Source organism: Siniperca chuatsi, linkage group LG11, assembly GCF_020085105.1.
Source record: "Siniperca chuatsi isolate FFG_IHB_CAS linkage group LG11, ASM2008510v1, whole genome shotgun sequence".
NCBI classification, from domain to species: Eukaryota; Metazoa; Chordata; class Actinopteri; order Centrarchiformes; family Sinipercidae; genus Siniperca; species Siniperca chuatsi.
In genome coordinates this window covers 2,430,151-2,451,053 of record NC_058052.1, presented here as the reverse complement: position 1 = coordinate 2,451,053, position 20,903 = coordinate 2,430,151, and the positions used below count along the sequence as shown (strand labels likewise).

Here is a 20,903-nt window from a genome sequence, read left to right as displayed (position 1 = left end):
GGCGCGCAGACCGAGTGCTAGCTTTCAATTTGTCAACAACGGCCACTAGTGCTACAGGGTTGGAGAGCAATGCATGAAGACAACATAGTCTTCCTCCCTCATAGTACTATAAACCGTTGTGCAGGGTTTTTGCTTCTGATAAGCCTTGAAACTCACGCATTAGTCTCCTGAATTGCATTTCATCGTCTCACCAGTACCTGAAGCAACAGCCTTCACCAACACACCACCATGTGGTCTTTTTACGCAGTGCTGCTTTTTCAGTCTGAACACTGGATAAGCTCTGTTTTTGGTCTTTTCATAGGATTTGTTAACATTAAGAAAAATACAGTTTTATTCATCAGGCTAAAAGTATAATAACTAGAAGAAAAAGTATTTTGAGAAAAAAACCTCAAGTTTCACAGGCCTACCAGCTTTTTTCAAAGCTTTCAACTCCATCTCATGGTCTTCCTTAGCGGACGGCGTTAGTTGTCAGTCATTGGTGAGCGAGCGCTAGCAAAAAAGCTAGTTAGTGTACCTTGAGTTAAGATTTTTTTGCTGTTGGACATTGTTGTCTGCATCATTGGGACAAAGTGGTTGTGTTGTATTGCATTATGCAATCAGACAAAAAATTCAGACAAACTTCTAAATAATTATTTTTTGGGGAGCAAGATATGTTTGTACATATAGCATTAAGTTAGTGTACATGGAAGTTACAGGGCTCAATCCATAATCACTGACTAACTGGCCCACAAACAGTCCAAGTGTGATCACATACATATTTAAAGAATTTGAGTTTAAGATGCAAATAACCATCAGCTGATTTCAACTTAAAAATACAGGCTTGCTTTCCTTGTGTGCTGATGGACATTTTTGATGTAAATAAACCTTTAACTTAGATTCAGTGGTTGTCTAGTGACAGTCCCTGTGTTGAAAGATCTGTCATTCAATTCAGAAGGTTCGAGTCCGGTTTGGTTTTTGCTGGTGGGTGACCATTTGGATCACAGCTTGTGCCTTAAAAGTTCTTCTGTGTGAGCTGATTAAACCACAAAGCAGAGTGATAGGGATTCATTTGAGCTTGTTTATTTAGGTTATGTACAATAAAGCTTCATCACATGAGCCTTCTTGAAAACTGTGTACAACATCCCTCACATACACAGAAAGAAAAACACCATCTTGACCTGCTGAAAGCCGTGGTGGGCAGTCATATTGTAAGTGCAGTTTCAACGGTTAGGGCTGGGGGAGGGAGGGCAGAAGCGTGTGATTATGAGTCCTGTGGAAGAGCACATTGTAACAACAGCAGCAGCAGCAAAAGCAATGCTTCTCAGGCCAAAAGAGGGGTTTACAGAGTGAACTCCTCTCAGGTTCTCATTGGTCCCCAAAAACCCTCAGGTTACATTAGCAGACAGATGGGCACACCTCTTTAAAGAGAAAATAAGAGAAATCACAGACGTGGGGATTCACTCCTGATTATCAGCTTTCCTACAAAAATATTGCACAAAAAATCCAATTTACAGACTGCAAGAGATTGACAAGCATAGCAGCCAGTATCTACATGAGCAACATATATCATCATTACACAGAAAAGAACAGGAAATGTGCCTTTGCTTCCTCTGAGTCTGGCTGATAACTTCTCTTCATTATCTTGGACGAGTCCTTTTGGAGTTACGCTACATTAAAGGAAAAATCTACCCTCTGCTAACTCGCACTCAACTGGTTTTCAATGCATTTTGGGTGATGTCTTGTTATTTTCGTATTGTTGAATCTAGCTTGGTTTTTGTACTTTATGCAAGAAAATTTAAAGCCGTCTCAAGAAAATTGTAATTCTAAGCCTGAAGCAGTGGTACCCAACCCCCGGTACTGGTACCAGGCCACAGAACAGTCTATTGGGCCATGAGGAAACAATATGATACTGCAAAAAACAGATATTTATACAACATTATAGACTATTATAGGCTATTTTGCAGGTATACCTTGAACTTGGCGCATCTTTCCTCATCACTCCCTCCACTCACAACAGGAGACTGATTTTGTAAATAGGTAATCAGTTTGCAAGCCTGTCACCCACATACCCACAGTGTTGTGTTCCTATGACTGCCGTAACTAGCTAGCTAAAATGAGTTTGAGAGAACTTGAAAGTTTCTTTAGGTGAGGTGGGGGGGATAAAAGGCCCAATGTGTGTGTTGACCATCTTAATGTCAACCCATTCTTTATTTCAGTCGTGAAGGGTTAGGGTCGACTGGTCCGCAACAATGGCGTTGATGAAAAAACAGTCTCTGGTGCTAAGAAGTTTGGAAACACCTGCCCTAAAGCCCTCAGGATGCTTCAACTAGTTTGTACAATGTGTAATCCAACACATCCAAAGGCAAGAGTGTTTACTGTATAGCTGTTCTGAATGGCTAAACTCAGAGGTGGGCCGAAAAGCCTGCTGTCGCAGCCTCTTCTTGGCTACATCCTGCTGATTTCCTGATTTCTCTCCAAGACCTTTGTGTCTCAATGCCATGAATTATACAAATGGGAACAGGGCACACTTACGAACAGTTTCTCCTCGCAAGCATTAATGGTGGTGTACTCGTACTTCACACAAAAAGTGATGGAAGTAGTTACGTGAAGAAAGAAAAAAGAAATCCTAAGAGAAATTCAAGTTTTGCACCTCTGTACACCTACTCACTGCATATAGTGGGCTATCTGATTGTCTGGAAAATATACAAAAATTGATGTAGATTGCGCTGTCTGACAGGTTTCAGATGCTGTCAGCACTTTATTTGAAGCATACTGAGGCCTTAAACCTTACTTTTCCCAAAATACCGTTCAACAGCCCCCCAGAGAAGGTATATAAAGGTGTTAGGTTACATTCAGACTGCCATCAGCACAGTGTGAAAAAAATGCAGCTCCCTTATTAATTTGAATGAGGCTACTCCAGAGGTGTAGCAGGGGTCCAACGCAGCCAACGCAGGGTCTCTGGCAAAAAACACAGGGTCATCGAGCAAATAAGTTGAAACTGGCTCAACTTTTGCCTCAACGCAATGCAGTGCCATCTAGCAAGGTGCTGCAGTGGCCAATCAGTGAACAGTATATTTGTTCTGTTAACCTTGCGATTGTCAGGATGAAGATAAAATGACTGCTGCCGTGACAACTGTCTAGATTTTTAAAATCCTTCCTTGTAACATTTACCTCCATGCAGTGTTTTAGAGTCTGATGAGCATTCATACCCATTGATCTATAACTCCAACTCGACTTCCTGGATCGTGTTTCATCATCTAATTTTTTTAACGGCGGGCTGTTTTCAGTCTGAACGCCCACTTACTTTCTATGGAACGTTGGCTCTATACTTGTACATTTCCTTTAATGGAGTTCTCTCTGTATGCATGTTAAACATCACAATTCTGATGGACTGATACCAAAACCTGTTGACTGCTCTTGATATTTTTAGAAAGCTATCAAACTCAATCTCACTGAGTATCCACTAACAAACTCAATTGTATTTGTGCTGGAAATATGTGAAGTGGAACTGATTGGCAAAATAACCATCAGAAAAAAGAAAGAAAAGGACATCACCACCAAAATAGATTAAAGAGGCCATATTATTCTTTTGGGGTTTTTCCCCTTTCTTTTAGTGTGTTATATTGCTTTTTGTGTTATGTAAAAGGTCTGCAAAGTTACAAAGCCCAAAGTCCACACCTTAGGGAGTTACTGTCTCCCACGGCTCCTGACCTTGCTGAAACGCCTCGTTTGTATTTCAGCCTTTTCTTCCGTTACTCATCTATGTCACTATGTAACACATTCTAACACATTCGCATAATGCCTGCCTAGCAACCACCTAGCGACTGACAACAGAGTGAATAGAGGTACTGCAGTAATATATAGTATGTGAAAAATAATGTGTTTTTTGAACATTAAAGCATGTAAACCTATTCTAGTAGGACCCCCAAATAAAAGTATGAACCTGAAAATGAGCATAATACGGCCTCTTTAAGAAAACTTTCAGTGTTTTAGGGTTTCCTTTCCAAACAATTATTTTCCAGTGGCCCTCTGAGGGTGTAAAAGATAGATGAACAGCATAGCATTTTAGAGCTGTAGCTAGTTATGATAGAATCACTATAACAGGCTACATTAATGCTTGATGTTTTGCAAGGAAATGGGGGGAGACAGTGCCAAACAGTTGTATATACACAAAACAGAAAGGGCTTAACATACATTCATTTGGGCATGAAAACAACTCAAATAAATGTTGGACAATTTTAACATCATGAGAGCTCCGGGGTAACATTCACTCAGAGATCAATCAAAAAAGTTAATTATGTGCCTTTCTTATATTGCACCTATGAAAGCTTTGATCAGTTAGCACTGTGCCATAGTTGAGTTTTAGAAGCTGGTGGGGTTGTTCTGAACAAAATGTGACGGGGAAAGACATAAAACAACACAAGAAATAAAAAGAATTGGTTCAAAATTATAACCCAGGACAATTACCTTCTTACACCCTCCCAAGGAAAAAAAAAAAACATGGTCACATAGTCAAACATATTTGGCCTAACCAATACAAACAAATAAACCGAAAAAGGGGGGGATTATAAATATAAGATTCCACTAATAATTATACAGCTGGTGAAATCCCAAAGACCTTTGTGAGCAGGGAGAATCACTTCTAAAATCCAAATATGTTACAGTAAGAAAGTGCTCAAAACAAAAAGATATACATGACTGCTTGCAGGATCCTTGCTTGGATGTCTAAACCTGCTTTTCTGTAGTAGTATTCACACTGTTGTAGACTCAAATATTTCACCTTCACATGGGCTTTTTACTCACAGTAAACAAATATTGAACAATTATTTTCCTTCTCCAAAGTTAAGATAATTCAGACTAGTAGACCACAGAAATGTGCGCATTTTCTAAAGTACTTATGTCAAAGCAGTTACAGACAAGAAAGCAAACTGAACTAAACACTTACAATGACATTTTGAAGCCACAGAAAAACAAAACTGGAAGATACACATGCAGCACTACTGAGGGCAGATAATAGTGTAGCTCTCAAGCTTCCCTTTAAACCAAGAGCATGGAAACGGCATCACATTATGCAAATCAAAACATTAATAACAGGTTTACCATGAATCCGCAGGGAGGAAATTCCTTTACCCATCCTTTCTTTTTCACATAAAAATCAAAAACGTGAATCAAACACTGGACCTCAACATCCCTGATAATTAAACCACTTCTGAAATTCCCCAATCTCAAAAAACATATTAGACATAATTTTGCTGGGAGGCCCAAGCCCAAAGCATTTGCTCCTCATCTCTCTCTTTTCTAGTCTTATTTAGTGGAGTGCCTCCACACAGATCTGCTCCTCAGTAATATCATCCAGCAGCTGCACCTCCACAGGGCTGCATGTGTCACTGTCATAGACCTCTGTCAGGGCCTCTTCCTCCAGGCCTTCTCCTTTGCCTTTAAAGCCTTGCTGCTCTGAAGGCGAGGTGCTCTCCACTGACTCAAGGTCCTCAATGCCTGCCCGGTAGTGGATCATTAGTAGGGTGAGGGCCTGGAGTCTCTCCCCAGACTTTGCCAGGGCAGTAGTAATTAGGGCCTTGCGCCGGGCATCTGTGGCCTCCCTCTCCTCCAGTAGAAGGGCATTATTGTGCTCCAGCTCCTGGTCAATTTCCTGCTGCAGCTTGTCCAGCATCAACTCCAACTTCTGGGAGCGCTCATCTGTGGGCAGCCCCCGGTACAGGTCACGGCCTATCTCCTTCACAGCAATGAACACACTGTCATCCAACCCACCTTCCTTGCGTACAAGTTTACTGCTGCCACAACTACTGGCAGGCTGCTTTGAGGGGCTGGCGCCACTGGTGTAGTTCTCAGTATCACTGCTCTCATTGTCTGAAGTGTTGGGGGTATGCTTGGGTGAGGGCTCCACCACTCCAGGCACGACATCAGCCACCTGCTCAACCAGCCGAGTCTTGGGCACCTGGCGGAGGTTAAGCAGGCGGGAGCTGGTGTTGATGATATGGCGAGTTATGCCAGTGGTGGCCCGGTTTATGGTGGATTTGGCTTCAGGGTCAGCTCCGCGACGTTCAGTCGCTGCCACACAGAAGGGATTTTCAGCGAGGCACTTGTCCTGGCACTTCTTGTGGCAAACGTAGGCGCAGATCATACACTGAGAGGCTGCCTTGGTCCAAACCTTCTTTTTGCAGTATTCACACCAGGTGGGGTTCTGGAACTGGGTGTCCTGGAAGTTGTGACGAACCTCCACCAACTGCATGGCGCCGTAGGCCAAGTCATCACGCTGTGCTGAGGGGATATGCTCCCTCTCCCTCAGATCCTCGTCTTGGAGACTCCCCTCTCGCTCCCTTTCTGCCAGACCCCCTGGATACTCTAACTCACCCTCAGCTAAGTAACAGAAGTTCAGAGTAACATCTCCGTAACACAGCTTCTCATTGAAGCCCTTGTGGGTGCTGAGGCTGCGTAGCGCAGTGCGGCTTACGTTAGCTCTGGGCTCTGGAGGCCCCAACCTAAATGTGCTCTGGTACTCTGCTGAAGATGTGGCCATACATTCCAGGGCTACATGCTCCAGCTGGAGGCTGACATGACCCAGGCACAACAAACTGCCCAGCTTAAAGGGATCTTTGCACCACAGGGCCACATTAAGGTACTTCTGGTTGCTCTCCACCTCAAATACCACAGAGGCCTTGGGCCAGCGTGCTGTCTGGTTACGAAACATGGTTTCTGGGGATTCCCAGAGGGAGTGGTCCTCTAGACTGTCCCGTGTGCTGCTGTCCCGTGAGCTCTCTGAAGCTTTGTCCTTTGCTTGATCAGCCTTGCTGGTCACAGTAGAAGGGACTGGCAGGTCATCACTGGACTCTGCTGGCTTAGTAGACTGCTTTGCCTCAACCTGTTTGACACATGTCTTCTCAGTGCTAGCCTTGTCTTCATTGGCTCCAATAAGAGGAACTTTTTCTGGAGATTTTTCAGAAGCATTGATGGTGGTAGTCACAGTAGGAGCAGCAGTGGCATTAGTAGCTGTAAAAGAATCAATGCCTTCCAAAAGACTGGTTTCTGAGGAGGCTGATGTCAACCTTATCTGAGGTCTTGGTGGCACTGGGGGGCGAGAAGGAGGAGGTGGGGGGGGCGCGGTGGGGCGTTGCAGACCCTCCCCTGGATCACTACTGGTCTTATGTGGTGACGGCTTTGGTGATTCTTTGGGCTGGGGCTTTAGTGGTGACTGGAGACCCACCAGGTTTAACTTGCGGTTGAGGATGGGTGATATGGTACCAAGGGGCTTAGAGGCCAAGTTTGCCACAGTCCTTTTGGGGCTTTGGTTTACTGTAAGAAAGGAATCCTCCTTAGTGTCACTGGTATTTGTAGTACTGCTGTTAGGGCCACCAGTCTGGCTAGGTCTGGAGTCCACAATTAACTCTTCAAACTCAGAGTCCATGTCTTTGCTGTCAGATATGTCAGAAAGGGTGGTGATGGGGGCTGGGTCTTCCTCATAACCCCCTGGCTGGGAAATAAAACCAGTTTCCTCTAGCTGCCCAAACCCTTCCTGAAGAGTTCCAAGGCTTCCAAAAGAGGGAGTCTGGTGACGAACCGGTCTCTCATAAAGAACCACCACCCTGTCTCCAGCCTGCTTCAACAGTTTGGGCACTTGAACCGAGGATGTCACTTTGACACCTGTCAACAGAAACAAGAGCAGGAAAGTAGTAGTAGTGCAAAGAACTGAATGACAATTTTGAAAATGTTCTGCTAATTAAGAATGGGTGAAGTGACACATCTCAGACCTCCGATGGCAATGAGGCGATCACCCCTCTGCAGGTCTGCCAAGGCTGCAGGGGAGTTGGGCGTGACTGTCTCAATGCTGACGTGGACTGCATCGCCGTCGCTGGCAGGGACGTGCCTGAACGTCATCCCCACACTGCCACATGGCCCCTTGATTACCTCCGTCTGATGCATACATGTAACAAGAGAAAACTGAACAATGAAGACAAGCATTGATTTAGAGGTTAGAGGCCACATATGTTTATAACTTATCTACTTAATGTAGTGGTAGGATTGTAGTCTACAACAACATGACTAATTAATGAAAGAGGTTTAATCTCCCTTTTTCAGTACAAAGCAGCAAATTCTGTACCCTTAACCTCATTCCATGTCATATTTATGGATAACCTTATAGCTATCATACACATTAAGAGATGGAATAGATGTGAGTCATTTATATTTCTCTTGTACATTTCTGTATCCACTAGGACTGAATATTGCATTTTGTAAGAAGTATTCTAAAAAGATTATGGTAATGTTTACTGTAGACTTAGTCTCTATGGTGATCTATAAGATTATCATAAATGAATGGTGAATAAAGCATGGTGTACTGGAGAAGGGTTGTGCGACATGTTTTAATATTGGATTATGAATTAATAATTGTATATAATTAACTTGTTTGAGATGTTTTTCTAAAGTGTTATGCGTAGGTTAACGCATCTGGGTGATTATTATTAACCTGTATTTAGCCAGGAAAACCCACTGAGACCGAGGTCTCATTTTCAATGGTGCCCTGGTTACATATCATACATAATTATTTTTAAATCACAAACAATAAAATAAAAAAAAATTTAAAAATGAAATACAATAAAAATAAAAAAAAAACATTAAACAACCATAGGCATATAATAGTTTTTTTTTAAACTAACCCTAACCCATAAAACAATAATAACCCATACAAGTTAAAAGAGGTAGTGGTATGACTATTTAAAACAATCACAGTCTTCAACATAAAAAATAGTTTACAAATCTTTGAATTTGCCCAAGGAGACTAGGGCATTCAACTTAGTGGTCTTTTGAAACTAATTCCAAGCTCTAGGGGCACAATAATTAAAAGCAGTTTATCGCATTTCGGTCTTGAATTGAGGGAACTCTAGAAGATCTAGATCTATTCCTAAAAAAAGAACCTAAGTTTCATCCTTAACTTTTTAGCTAGCTCATCCACATGCATTTTGAAAGACAGCTTTTCATCAATCAATATCCTGAGGACACACTTTCAATTTCAGAACCATCTAAAGTGCAAATGTTGGAGTGAATTTCCTCCAAAGAGCGGATCTAGAGAATTGCATACATTTTGTTTTTGCTCCATTTACGACAAGTTTAAGCTCTAGAAATTAACACTGGATCGACGCAAATGCTGTCTGCACAATAGATAACGCTTCTCCAAATGTAGAGGCAGATGAATAAAGCACAGTATCATCAGCATAAAAAGGCACCTTACAGCCATTCCCAAACGAGACAATGTTATTAATGTACAAGGTGAAAAGTAAGGGACCTAAAATTGAACCCTGCGGTACACCTTTAGTGACCTTCAAAAAGGAGGCTTGAGTAGAGTCAGCAACAATATATTGGGTTCTATTTGCGAAATAGTTTGTAAACCACTGGCAGGTGTTCTGATCCAAGCCAGCAGAGGCTAGTCTAGCTACTAAAAGGGAATGGTCAACTGTATCAAAGGCTTTAAACAGGTCAATGAACAAAGCAGCGCAGTGCTGTCCATTGTCAAGAGGACATATATCATTTAGAACCAGAGATGCAGCTGATGTAGTACTATGACCAGGTCTAAAACCAGACTGAAAAGAATTTAAAATACAATTCCTACTCAGGAACAAATTAAGCTGACGATTAACAAAAGATTCAAGGGTTTTCACTAAAGAGGATAGCTTGGAAATTGGGTGGTAATTTTATAAAACTGTACAGTCACCACCCTTATGAAGTGGAAACACATGAGCAGTTTTCCAGATCTTAGGAACAATCCCTGAGCTAAGAGAAAGATTAAAAATATGTGTCAAGAGTAAAACTATAACTGAAGCAGCTAATGTCAAAAGATCAGGGTCAAGAAGATCAGCACCAGTAGACTCTTATTTTTTTTTTTTATCTATCTTCAAAAGAGCGTCACCCACTTCCATTTCAGACAGTAGACTAAAAGAGAGACCAAGATTACTGTCATTTGAGAGCTCTGTTTCTAATTGCCAGGTTTCATATTAATTATGCTGTCCCACCCAAGTAGCGATATCTATCGGATTAATTCTGTCAAATAAATGCCCTGAATTAATGAAATAATCATTAAAAGCATTACAAATTTCACCTTGTCGTTTATGGGACCAGAATCAGACATGAACTGGAGGGGGAGTGCTAGAGCAGAGTTATTCTTCATTGATTTAATTGTTTTCCAAAATTTAGATGAGTTACCAGATTAATATGCATTAATATACAGATTTAGATTTCCTGATCATAGTAGTACATCTATTTCGCAGCTGCCTGAACTAAATCCAATCTGAAGCAGCCTCAGTTTTTCTAGCTATTGCCCATGCCGTATTCCTCTCAGATCAAGGTTAAGATCACCCATAATTAACAATTATGAGGCTGTACAGTAAGAAAAAATGTCTAATAAGTTAACAATAGCACAGGGTGGTCACTTTTATTAGTATGTGTTAAAAGCCTGGCAGCAGCGTTTTGTATCAGCTGTAATCATTGGTTGTTTCGCCTGCTGATACCAGAATAAAGTGCATTGCAATAGTCATGTCTGGAAGAGATAAAAGCATGGATGACCTTTTCTAAGTCAGCAGAGGAATGAAATGACCTGATCCTGGTTAGCTGTCTCAGTTGTCCAAATCAGGACAGCACCACTTCAGTCACCTGAGCATCAAAGGACAATTCTGAATCAAAAATAACACCTAGGTTGCGGGCCTCTTTTCAAACATTATTAGATAAGGCACCCAGACTAGAGGAGAGATTATTAATACTAGTTGTACTGGGGCCACGGGGGGTAGCTATAATTATCTGTGATTTTGAGTCTTTCAATTGCAGAAAATATTTGGACATCCAACTTTTAATCTCGGCGAGGCAGGACAGGATGTATCCGTGGTACCAGGAAATATCAGGACAATTGGGTGTCATCCGCGGAACAGTGAAAATTAATGTCATGACTATGCGTGATTTGACCTAGGGGTAGCATGTATATGGTAAACAGGAAGGGACCCAAAATAGATCCTTCGGGGGGGCCCACAAAATAGAGGAGCACAAGAGGAGGAGGCATCTTCAAGCACTACAGAGAAGGACCTGTTTGACAGATAAGAGATTAACCAATAGATAGATTAATATTTGAAAGTGCAACAGTGCGTTCCAGAGTTAACAGAGAGATTTCATTGAAGTGGGTTAATGTTGAAGGTGGGCAGGAGTCAACATCATCAATGTTAAAATGCTGCCGAATCTCCACTATTTTATTATAAAAGTAATTAAGAAGTTTCTCACATCTCTCTGGAGTGGATTCAACTGGCTGGCTAGGTGGGGGACCAATAACAGAATTTATAGTTTTAAAAAGGTTTCTGGGATTGTGACCTTGTCTAGTGATCATGTCTGAAAAATAGGTGTTTCTTGCTTCTTTGATTTTACATTGATAAGTTGACATTAGGTTTTTTAGAGAAGCAAAGGAGGAGCTGGGTTTATCCTTTTTCTACTTTGGCTCTGCCTTCCTGCATTGTCTCTTAATTCTTCATTTAACCATAGCAGAGAAGAAGGTTTCAGCTTTTTAAATTTGACTGGAGATAGAGAACCTAGAATGTTTGTGCAGGAGCTGTTAAAAAGACTGACAAGCTCCTCTACGGAGAGGCCATGTTGTTCACTGGAATTAAAAAATGTATTTGAGGCAGTAAAAGATTGACAGACGTGAGGAACAGACAATGCATTCAGTTTTTCTGTTCGGATGCAACCCATATTTATATATACCCCATATTTAAACAGGTCCCACTTTGTCTACAAGGAATCAAAATGACTAATAAAACCAAGTCCAGTGGCAGTAGTAAAATTTTGCATCCAGAGGTGCAGACTAAAAAGACGACTAAAATGTTGAGAGCTCTTGGTCATAGTAGGGAGTGGGACTGGACAGGAAACACCTCCTACCCAGGCTTTCAGCTGTGGATGCTAGAGACTCAAGTTCATAATGCATAATATGCATAATGTTTATTGGACTGCCTGGCCATGACGTCATTGGTGCCAGAGTGCACTACCAGTGTACAAACCTACCACCGAGGGACCAGGTCCGGGCCCGCTGCGGATGTATCAGCTCTGGTAAGTTTTTAGCCCGACATGGCTGCCTCTGGGGATAACATCCGTGTAGTTACTGCTGTTTTAAAGTGAAGGTCCAAAATCTGTTGACGAGTCCTTCGTGGATTCTGGCTGCAGGAGTTTGGTTTGTTTCCCTTGCTTGGGTTTGGAATTGACAAGCTGTTGTAACTTCTTATCAAAGTGTCCGATGACTAAATCTTTTACCCACTTTAAAACATTTAGTAAAAACGTTAAAACCACAAATATTTATCTCAGAATCAGGGACAGATTTTTTTTTATCCAAGACTCAAAAATAACTAAAGTATCAGGATTTGCCTATTGCATCATAATCTTAACATAGTCCAGTTTAGAGACCACACTTCTTACATTTATGTGTAGCAGCCCAAGCCCTTTAGATTTGATAAAAACAGAGGCAGATTCTAGGAGAGGAGGCTCCGCATCAGCTAATACCACTGAACTACACTTCATTATAGGCAAAGATGTCAAATTGTTAATGGAAATCCCATTTGGTGTGTGGATCTTTAAGTTCTAAAAAGAGAAATGCAATGTAGTGCGAGGGAGAGGTCCAGATGGAGCAGAAAATATTGTCCGTTAGCTTGCGTGACCCTAGGCCGTTTGGGTGGATACCATTAGGGTGGAAAAAGGCTGGACGATTCCAGAAGAGATTGAAATTGTCAGTAAAAGCTTCATTGCGGGCTGCACAGGGCAATTGGAGCCAGGTGTGGAGACTTAGCGTGCGGCTAAAGTGAACTATGCCGTGGTTGTGAGGAGGGATGGGTCCGCTGATAAAGACTGCTATCTGCCGTCAGGGAGTCGATGAGTTTGCTAAAATCACTTTCAGCAACTCAGAGGACTGGCTGGAGATGTTGTGCATGTTGGCTGCAGCGACAACATCCTGGACAAGTGGGTGTTTGGCCAGGATGCAGGGAATCTTTTCCAGGATGTCAATCACCTTTGCACCTGGAAAGCAGAGAGTTGCTGCCGTGTTTTTCTTCACATTCCTCATGACTGCGTCAGAGATGATGAGCGTGGTTGGAGGGGGAGCGGTTGGTGGGGAATACTTCACCTGGGGTGATGAAGTGGATAGAAATGGATGGCCACAACGGGGGGCACAGTTATGGCTGGTGGAGGGACCGGAGGCAACAGTGAGCTATGGGACCCACGGGACGGCCGGGGAGATGGAGGAGGAGGATGAGGCTGGGACTCCACAGCCAAAGGAGGGAAGTCATGGAATGGAGATGGGGTGGCTGGGAAACAGAAAAAAATAAATAGAAGGCCAGTACAGGGCTGAAAGCATTTAGAGTTTAAAGTTAGTGACCAGCTGTAGCAACAGCTAACAGGGAGATAACAGGCACTTACACGCCAGGGCTTTAAACCGGAGCCCACAACATTGTTCTGGTTTTAGCAGCAGTGAGGTGGTTCACAGAAAGGGCAGCAAGCAGCAAAACTTACCGACACGGGTTCAACAAGTGGACCCGCTGCGGAGATTAGGCTTCAGTTTGCAGATTGTAGCTCGTGCCTTGACCCAATTTCTGTAGTTCCCGTAGTATTGGTTAGCTCCCTAAGCTAAAAAATAAGCCGGTTGTGTTAGCCTCGACAGGCAGTGGTTGGAAGTAGCGTCTTGACAGCTAGTTAAAAGCCAGCTTCATCCAGTTAAAAGATATAGTTAGAATGACCAAGATCTAAAGAGTATATTGTAAAAATGTGGCCTGAAACTGGGTAAAAAGTCAAATTTATGACAGACACAGATGCCGACGCATGCGCTGAGCAATGTATCAACCAGAATGGATGTTAAATAATTTTTCTCCATTAACCTAACACCATGGATCAATAAAATCATTACACTAATATAAAGGAACAAAGATTTTAAACGTGATAAACTAGGATCAAAAGTATTCTGACAGAAAGACAGGTAAGGCACACCATTTCTTTATTCACACAGGTTTCGATGAGAACACACAAAAAAGTACCTATTATTGAACAGATTTTTTTCAAAAGTTAAAATTAAAGTTGGAGTAATAGCTTAACCAGAACTGATTTGCTTTAACTTTATGGACATACAGTATTACATTTAATAATAATGAAATTTAATGGACACTTATTGGAAATAAATAAATAATAAATTACCATTTTGCTCACTGCTGTGTATTTATTCTTGTTTTTAAAAGGTCTACAACCAACAACAGGTACTGCAAATCTGTTTAGTCCAGATGCAAAACCATAAGAATGAGAATAAACTGTAAGTTGACAAATACTTTTTAAACAATGACATCTGCATCCAACACTATGATGAGAGACTCAAACTGAAAGTGACAATTCTGTGGCAGAAGAGAGAGCTGCAATTAAACCCCCACCCCCAGCTGCCTTAATAACAGTCACTGCACACAGTCCATGTTACATATCCCATAACACACCTGTTGTGATGCTGAGGTGACCTGCGTTACACCTGACAGGTCGTTTATCAAATGACAGCGCATATACAGTATCAAGACATTCACGCCTCCTATGGTGATGATCAATTGTGTATGTAAACCCATGCAATTTAAACTGTGATTGGTGGAGATTGTCAGCTTACTGGCGGCATATATGGTGGAATCTTTCTGGATACAGAGAAAGAGCTAAATGAGGAGGAGGAGGAGAAAGAGGAAGAAGACGGTACAGGTGCCCTGGTTTAAAAGACAGAAAAGGAGGGCTGACATGATATGGGTAGACGGAGACGAATGACTGTAATTTCCCCTGCTGTCATTTGTTATGGTTCTGGTGGAAGGCAGTGATTGAGTTAGGGCTGGCCACGAATAAGCAGATGATCTATACAAGCTGGCAAGGAGGGTGGGGAGGCAGGTTCACTGAAGGCTAAGGGACGGTCTTGAACCAGTCTCATGGTATCCTAGTAAGTAGACAACCAAGACCCTTGGCTTGGCTTAAACTATGCTCTACACCTATATATATTAACAATGATGTACAGCTCACTCTTTAAGTACAGAGTAGAGCGCAGGAAACAAAAAGAACACTTGATCAAACACTGCTGCAGTGTTATGAGATTAAAGCAAATTGGAAATGAGAGAAATCATGACAAATGTTTTAGAATTTCACTAAGCTATAACACATTGGGGTCTAAGGTCCCAGGGGGTTGAGTATTTTGAGGACTAAACCAAAGTTAAGATTTTTTAAGAACCTTTTTAATGTTACTTGGAAAGGAATTTAAGAGCAATTTGACATCTAAAAAAAAAAAAAAGTGATTATTTTTTCCTTTTTTGTGACCATCTTTTTTTATTTCATATTCCCATTTCATTTGGTGAGTGTACGGGCATACAACACAAAAGTGACTGAATGCCCTCATGCAAGTAAAATAGACTATAAATGCGTATCTGCAAACAACCTCATAAAAGAAGAAGAAAATAAAACCAAAAAACGCAGACGAGATGTATCAACATCTCTTTCTTAGGTCTTTACAATATCAAAGAAAAGCCTCTACTAATTGTCATCATTGACTGGGATAAGAGAATGAAAAAAGATGGCTTGGACATTGAATCAAGAAGTAGGAAAGAAAAAATAAGAGCTGTATGAAAGCTCACACTGCATACTGCTTATTTTCGTCTTATCCTAAATCTCTCCTATTTTTTTCTGTGATGCTTGTTCATGCAAATTCATCAAGCTTTCTTAAATGCACAAATTTGTCGTAAATTGCTTGTCTTGATCAAAGCCACCTGTCCACGAGTAAATGTGCATTTCTGAGTTTTGATCATTAGCATAATTGATGCAACCAAATTGCTATATAAGGCTACCTGTTAGTAGCCTTATATAGCTATAGAGTAAAAAAAATATTTCTATTTATACCATTGAGCTTCAAGTCCTGCTGTCAGAAATCAAAGATGAAAACAATTTTAGCAGTGTCAGTTGGTATTAGGGGACCCGAAACAATTAATATATATTCCTACAGCTGTCAATGCTGTGACATCAGAACAGCACTGTACTGTGACAGAAATAAGAGAGAACAGTTTGACATGAAGTTAGATACTAAAAATGTCTTCCTATGGCAAATGGGCTCATGACTTAGATCAAAGACGGTCAAGGGACAGTGACAGTCATGGAGATGGATGGGAGAATACAGTAGGTGATGTCACAATGTTGGTGCAACAGAGGATGATACTGGACAGCAACGTGTATAAAGACTCTGAGACAGCTGTCGCCATAAGTTACAATACAATGAAACATGGTCGAAGCTCTTAATAAATCATCAGGCCATGACGATGATGATATGCTATACAGAATTTTCATTTTGCAGTTTATTTTAAAAATTTAATTACATTTTTGTTGATTTTGGTACCATTTATTCTCCAGATTAAGGCATTATGATTATTAAGTCTAAATGTGTTTTTCCCCCTGTAGAGAAAGGTTGACTATAGAGCACAACAGTGAGGTTCCGGAAGTGAAAATCCCATTCATATTCTGAATAGAGGATTTTGATTATTAGCCATAATGTCGTAACCATCCAAGGTAGATTTACTACGAGCAATGAGATTGTGAAACAATGGTATATGCTCCTGTGGAAGCCACAAGTCTGTATGAAATAAACTTTGTTTTAAGAAAAACATCTTTTGTTCGTGATCTCGTGGAGAAGTACTACATTACCCACAATCCCAAAGTGTTACAGGGACATCTCTGATTGGTGGAGCTAGCTGTTACCATGGAAATGTTTATTGCACCAACGCACGGCTAGTGAGCTTTTTTTTTTTTTTTTTTTTTTAAACAACTTTATTTACACATTTACTTACAGCAGGTTTAGCTAGTGAGTTACTGCTACCGCTGAACTCTACGATCGTTTACATTACGTTTATCACACAGCTCCCATGATTTCCCTTTCTGACATGCTGCATTCTTTTAGAGAATCACTACAACACTACCATAATGAGAAAGGTTAATTTCAAGAAGAAGCGCACTATTATCATTAGGTTGGAAGTTGTTGGAAAGATATCATTCGCAATGGTTTATGGGATGCATAGTTCCTTCACTCTTAAAATGAGTGGCCCCGAGGCTCTGGAACAACTTGCCTGAAGAAATTAGGTTGTCTGAGTCAGTGTCTTCGTTTAAGTCTCTTATCAAAACACATTTTTATCTGAATAGGGAATTTAGGCTTTATAGGTTAAATTCTCTGATGACTTAAGGACTTGTGAATTCCCTTTTTCCTTGCCGAGAGCTTCTGCCACACCTTTTGTGTGTGTGTGTGTGTGTGTGTGTGTGTGTGTGTGTGTGTGTGTGTGTGTGTGTGTCTTGAGGTTTAATCTGATCTGGCCATGTTACAGCTCTACCATGAAGACTATAACAGCATTGCAGAGGCAGCATGTTGCTGTGGGGGAGAATGTGGCCATTACGTACAGTAATGGGTAGGTAGGTTCTGTTGGCTCTGAATCTCAAGGCTGTATACAACAACAGGAGATGCAAAAATCACTGGGACATTAATCAACAATACACACAGCATTGGTGAAAATTATGAATGACCTAATTGCATCAGACAATGGACTTGTCTCTGTACTTATCTTGTTAGATCTTAGTGCTGCGTTCGACACCGTTGACCATCACGTCCTATTACAGAGACTGGAACATTTTATTGGCATTAAAGGAAGAGCACTAAGCTGGTTTAAATCCTATCTATCAGATCGATCTCAGTTTGTACATGTTAACGATGAATCCTCCATGCACGCCAAAGTTAATCACGGAGTTCCGCAAGGTTCTGTGCTTGGACAAATTCTATTCACCTTACTTATGCTTCCTTTAGGCAATATTATTAGGAAACACTCCATAAACTTTTATTGTTATCTGGATGATACCCAATTATGTCTATTGATCAAGCCAGATGAAACTAACCAGTTAGCTAAACTTTATGCATGCCTTAAGGACATAAAAACCTGGATGACATGCAACTTTCTGATGTTAAACTCAGACAAAACTGAAGTTACTGTACTTGCCCAAAAACCTCCGAGACAAGTTATCTAAAGATATAGTTACTCTAGATGGCATCACCCTGGCCTCCAGCACCACCGTAAGGAATCTCTGAGTTATCTTTGATCAGGATGTGTCCTTTAACTCCCACATAAAACAAACTTCAAGGACTTGCCTTTTTCACCTACTTAACATTGCAAAAATCAGCTACATCCTGTCTCAAAATGATGCTGAAAAAATAGTCCATGCATTTGTTACATCTAGGCTGGATTATTGCAATTCCTTATCAGGCTGCCCAAATTAGTCCCTTAAGACTCTCCAGTTGATCCAGAATACTACAGCACATGTACTGACAAGAACTAGGAAAAGAGATCATATTTATTCAGCATTAGCTTGTCTGCACTGGCTCCCTGTAAAATACAGAATAGAATTTAAAATCCTTCTCCTAACCTACAAAGCACTAAATGGTCAGGTACCATCGTATCTTAAAGAGCTCATAGTACCCTATTAGCCAACTAGAAGACTGCGCTCCCAGAATGCAGGATTACTTATGGTTCCTAGAGTCTCCAAAAGTAGAATGGGAGGCAGAGCCTTCAGTTATCAAGCTCCACTCCTGTGGAATCAGATCCCAGTTGGGGTTCGGGAGGCAGACACCATCTCCACATGTAAGAGTAGGCTTAAGACTTTTCTCTTTTCTCTGAGTATGAACCATCCCTTAGTTATGTTGCTATAGGCCTAGACTGCTAGGAAACTTCCCATGATGCACCTCTCTACTCCTCTCCCTAACCATCTGTATGCATTCTTATCCCATTAATGCATCTTACTAACTCGTAGTTTTACTCGTAGGCAGTAGCATTTAAACCATGCTCTATTGGTATTAAGGGGACAAATTTGTGCCAAGAAAATATTCCCCACATCATTACATCATCAGCAGCCTGAACTGTTGACACAAAGCAGGATGGATTCATGGATTCAAAGCAGTCAAATTCTGACCTTATCATCTGCATATGGCAGCAGAAATCAAGACTGGTCAGAGCAGGAGACGTTTTTCCATCCTTCTACTGTCCAGTTTGATGAGCCAGTGCCCACTGTAGGCTCAGTTTCTTGTTCTTAGCTGACAGAAGTGGAACCCGCTGTGGTCTTCTGCTGCTATAGCCCATCCACTTCAAGGTTCCATGTGTTCTGCGTTTAGAGATGCTCTTCTGCATAGCACTCTTGTAAAGCCTGGGTATTTGAGTTACTTTTACCTTCCTTTCAGCTTGAACCAGTCTGGCCATTCTCCTGACCTCTCTCATTAACAAGGCGTTTCTGGCCACAGAACTGCCGCTCACTAGATGTTGTTGGTTTTTCACATCATTCTCTGTAAACTCTAGAGACTGCATGAAAATCCCAGGAGATCAGCAGTTTATAAGAAACTCAAACCAGCCCACCTGGCACCAACCACTCCACAGTCTAAGTCACTTAGATCACATTTCTTCCCCATTCTGTTGTTTGGTCTGAACAACAACTGAACCTCTTGACCATGTCTGCATGCATTGCACTGTTGCACTCAACAACTGTGTTGCACTGCCACACGATATTAACATTAACAAGCAGGTGTACCTAATAAAGCGGCCAAAGTGTGTATATTATAACCAGAGTCATTGGGCTGTCTCCCAACTGCATAATCTCACGTTTGATTGTACTGCATGGCATTATTAGTATTTCAGATTGGTAACATTTTGTGTTACCAATCTCACCTATTTTTAACCTATTTTCATGTTTTGTTGTTTTTTATGCCCTCTTTCAGAAGACAATATTTTATCGAGTTTTTAAGCCAAGTTTTCTACGTTACACTGTTTCCTGGCCTTGGTAAAAGTTTTCAGTCATCGGACGTGTTATTTCGGACTTAAGTGATTTTAAGCTGGCTGCAACTCGACGTGGTTTACCGGAGTACCTCCACTGCTGCTAGCTTAGCTAGGTTTGTTTTTAGCCCCCATCTCACTCCCCTGACTGCTCCACTCCAGCACTGGACAATGATCCCACTCTTCCGTGGCTCGGCTCCATCATCACTGGCGCCCCGGAGCATGAAGCTGTTTCAGCTAAGCCTGAAGATCCGTGGCTCCTCATGGGTGCAAAGCCCAAAGCAATTGCCATTTCTACTCCTTTCCGAGCCCCAGTGGACGCACCGTCACTCGTCGGCAGGGGTGGTGAGAAGGCTCCGGTGATTTCGACTCCACGCCAACCGGAGCACTGGACTGTAGCCTGTAAGGACAGACATGGTGCAAAGCGCCTGCCTTTTCCACCTTCATATCGGGACCTCCTGCTGGCCAACAGGTTTGACATCCTGGATACGCAGGACTTTCCTCCGCTGGAGGGACGCTCCCTTTTTCCAGCGGTCAAGTCTTCCTCCTCCTCTCGCCGCAAGTTACTAAAAGAGGCCGTGATCAGGAGAAGCTCTGGAGGTTTCATTCGTCCTGAGACTGCAGAGAACCCCTCTGCTAAGGAGGACGCTGCCCCTTCGCCACAGCAGTCCCCGGCCACAACTATCCCAGGGACGGCTGACGGAACTCGGCGGTCTCCACGATCACCGACTCTGCCTCCTCTCATCCCCCCCCAACTACGCTGATTGTTGGAGATTCCATAGTGAGGAATATCTGCTTCGTTAATGCGGTCACATGCTGCTTTCCCGGAGCTACAACCCCCGACATCCTCGAAAAGCTCCCCGGACTTCTGGCTGCACTCCCGACAACTATCACGAAAATCATAGTCCATGTTGGCACCAATGACACCCCCATCCGAAGAAATTGGGTAGTCTGAGTCAGTGTCTTCGTTTAAGTCTCTTCTCAAAACACATTTTTATCTGAAAGCATATCCTGATTTTACCTGAACTGTTTATTTTGTTGCTTTTGTGTATT

General features: G+C 41.9%; 1 protein-coding gene across 2 annotated transcripts in view; it reads right to left on the bottom strand.

Moving 5' to 3' along the window:
• Window positions 1-1,043: 1,043 nt before the first annotated feature.
• pdzd8 (PDZ domain containing 8) overlaps window positions 1,044-20,903 on the bottom strand; it is a 71,732-nt gene continuing 51,872 nt past the window's right edge. The window contains exons 4-5 of one of the 2 annotated variants that reach the window (XM_044214068.1): window positions 7,746-7,935; window positions 1,044-7,638 (exon numbers count right to left, since the gene is read on the bottom strand). In XM_044214068.1, the coding sequence (XP_044070003.1) occupies window positions 5,288-7,638; window positions 7,746-7,935 (2,541 nt within the window). In that variant the 3' untranslated portion in view covers window positions 1,044-5,287. The remainder of the gene's footprint in view (window positions 7,639-7,745; window positions 7,936-20,903) is intronic. The other variant, XM_044214069.1, reaches the window with a different exon arrangement.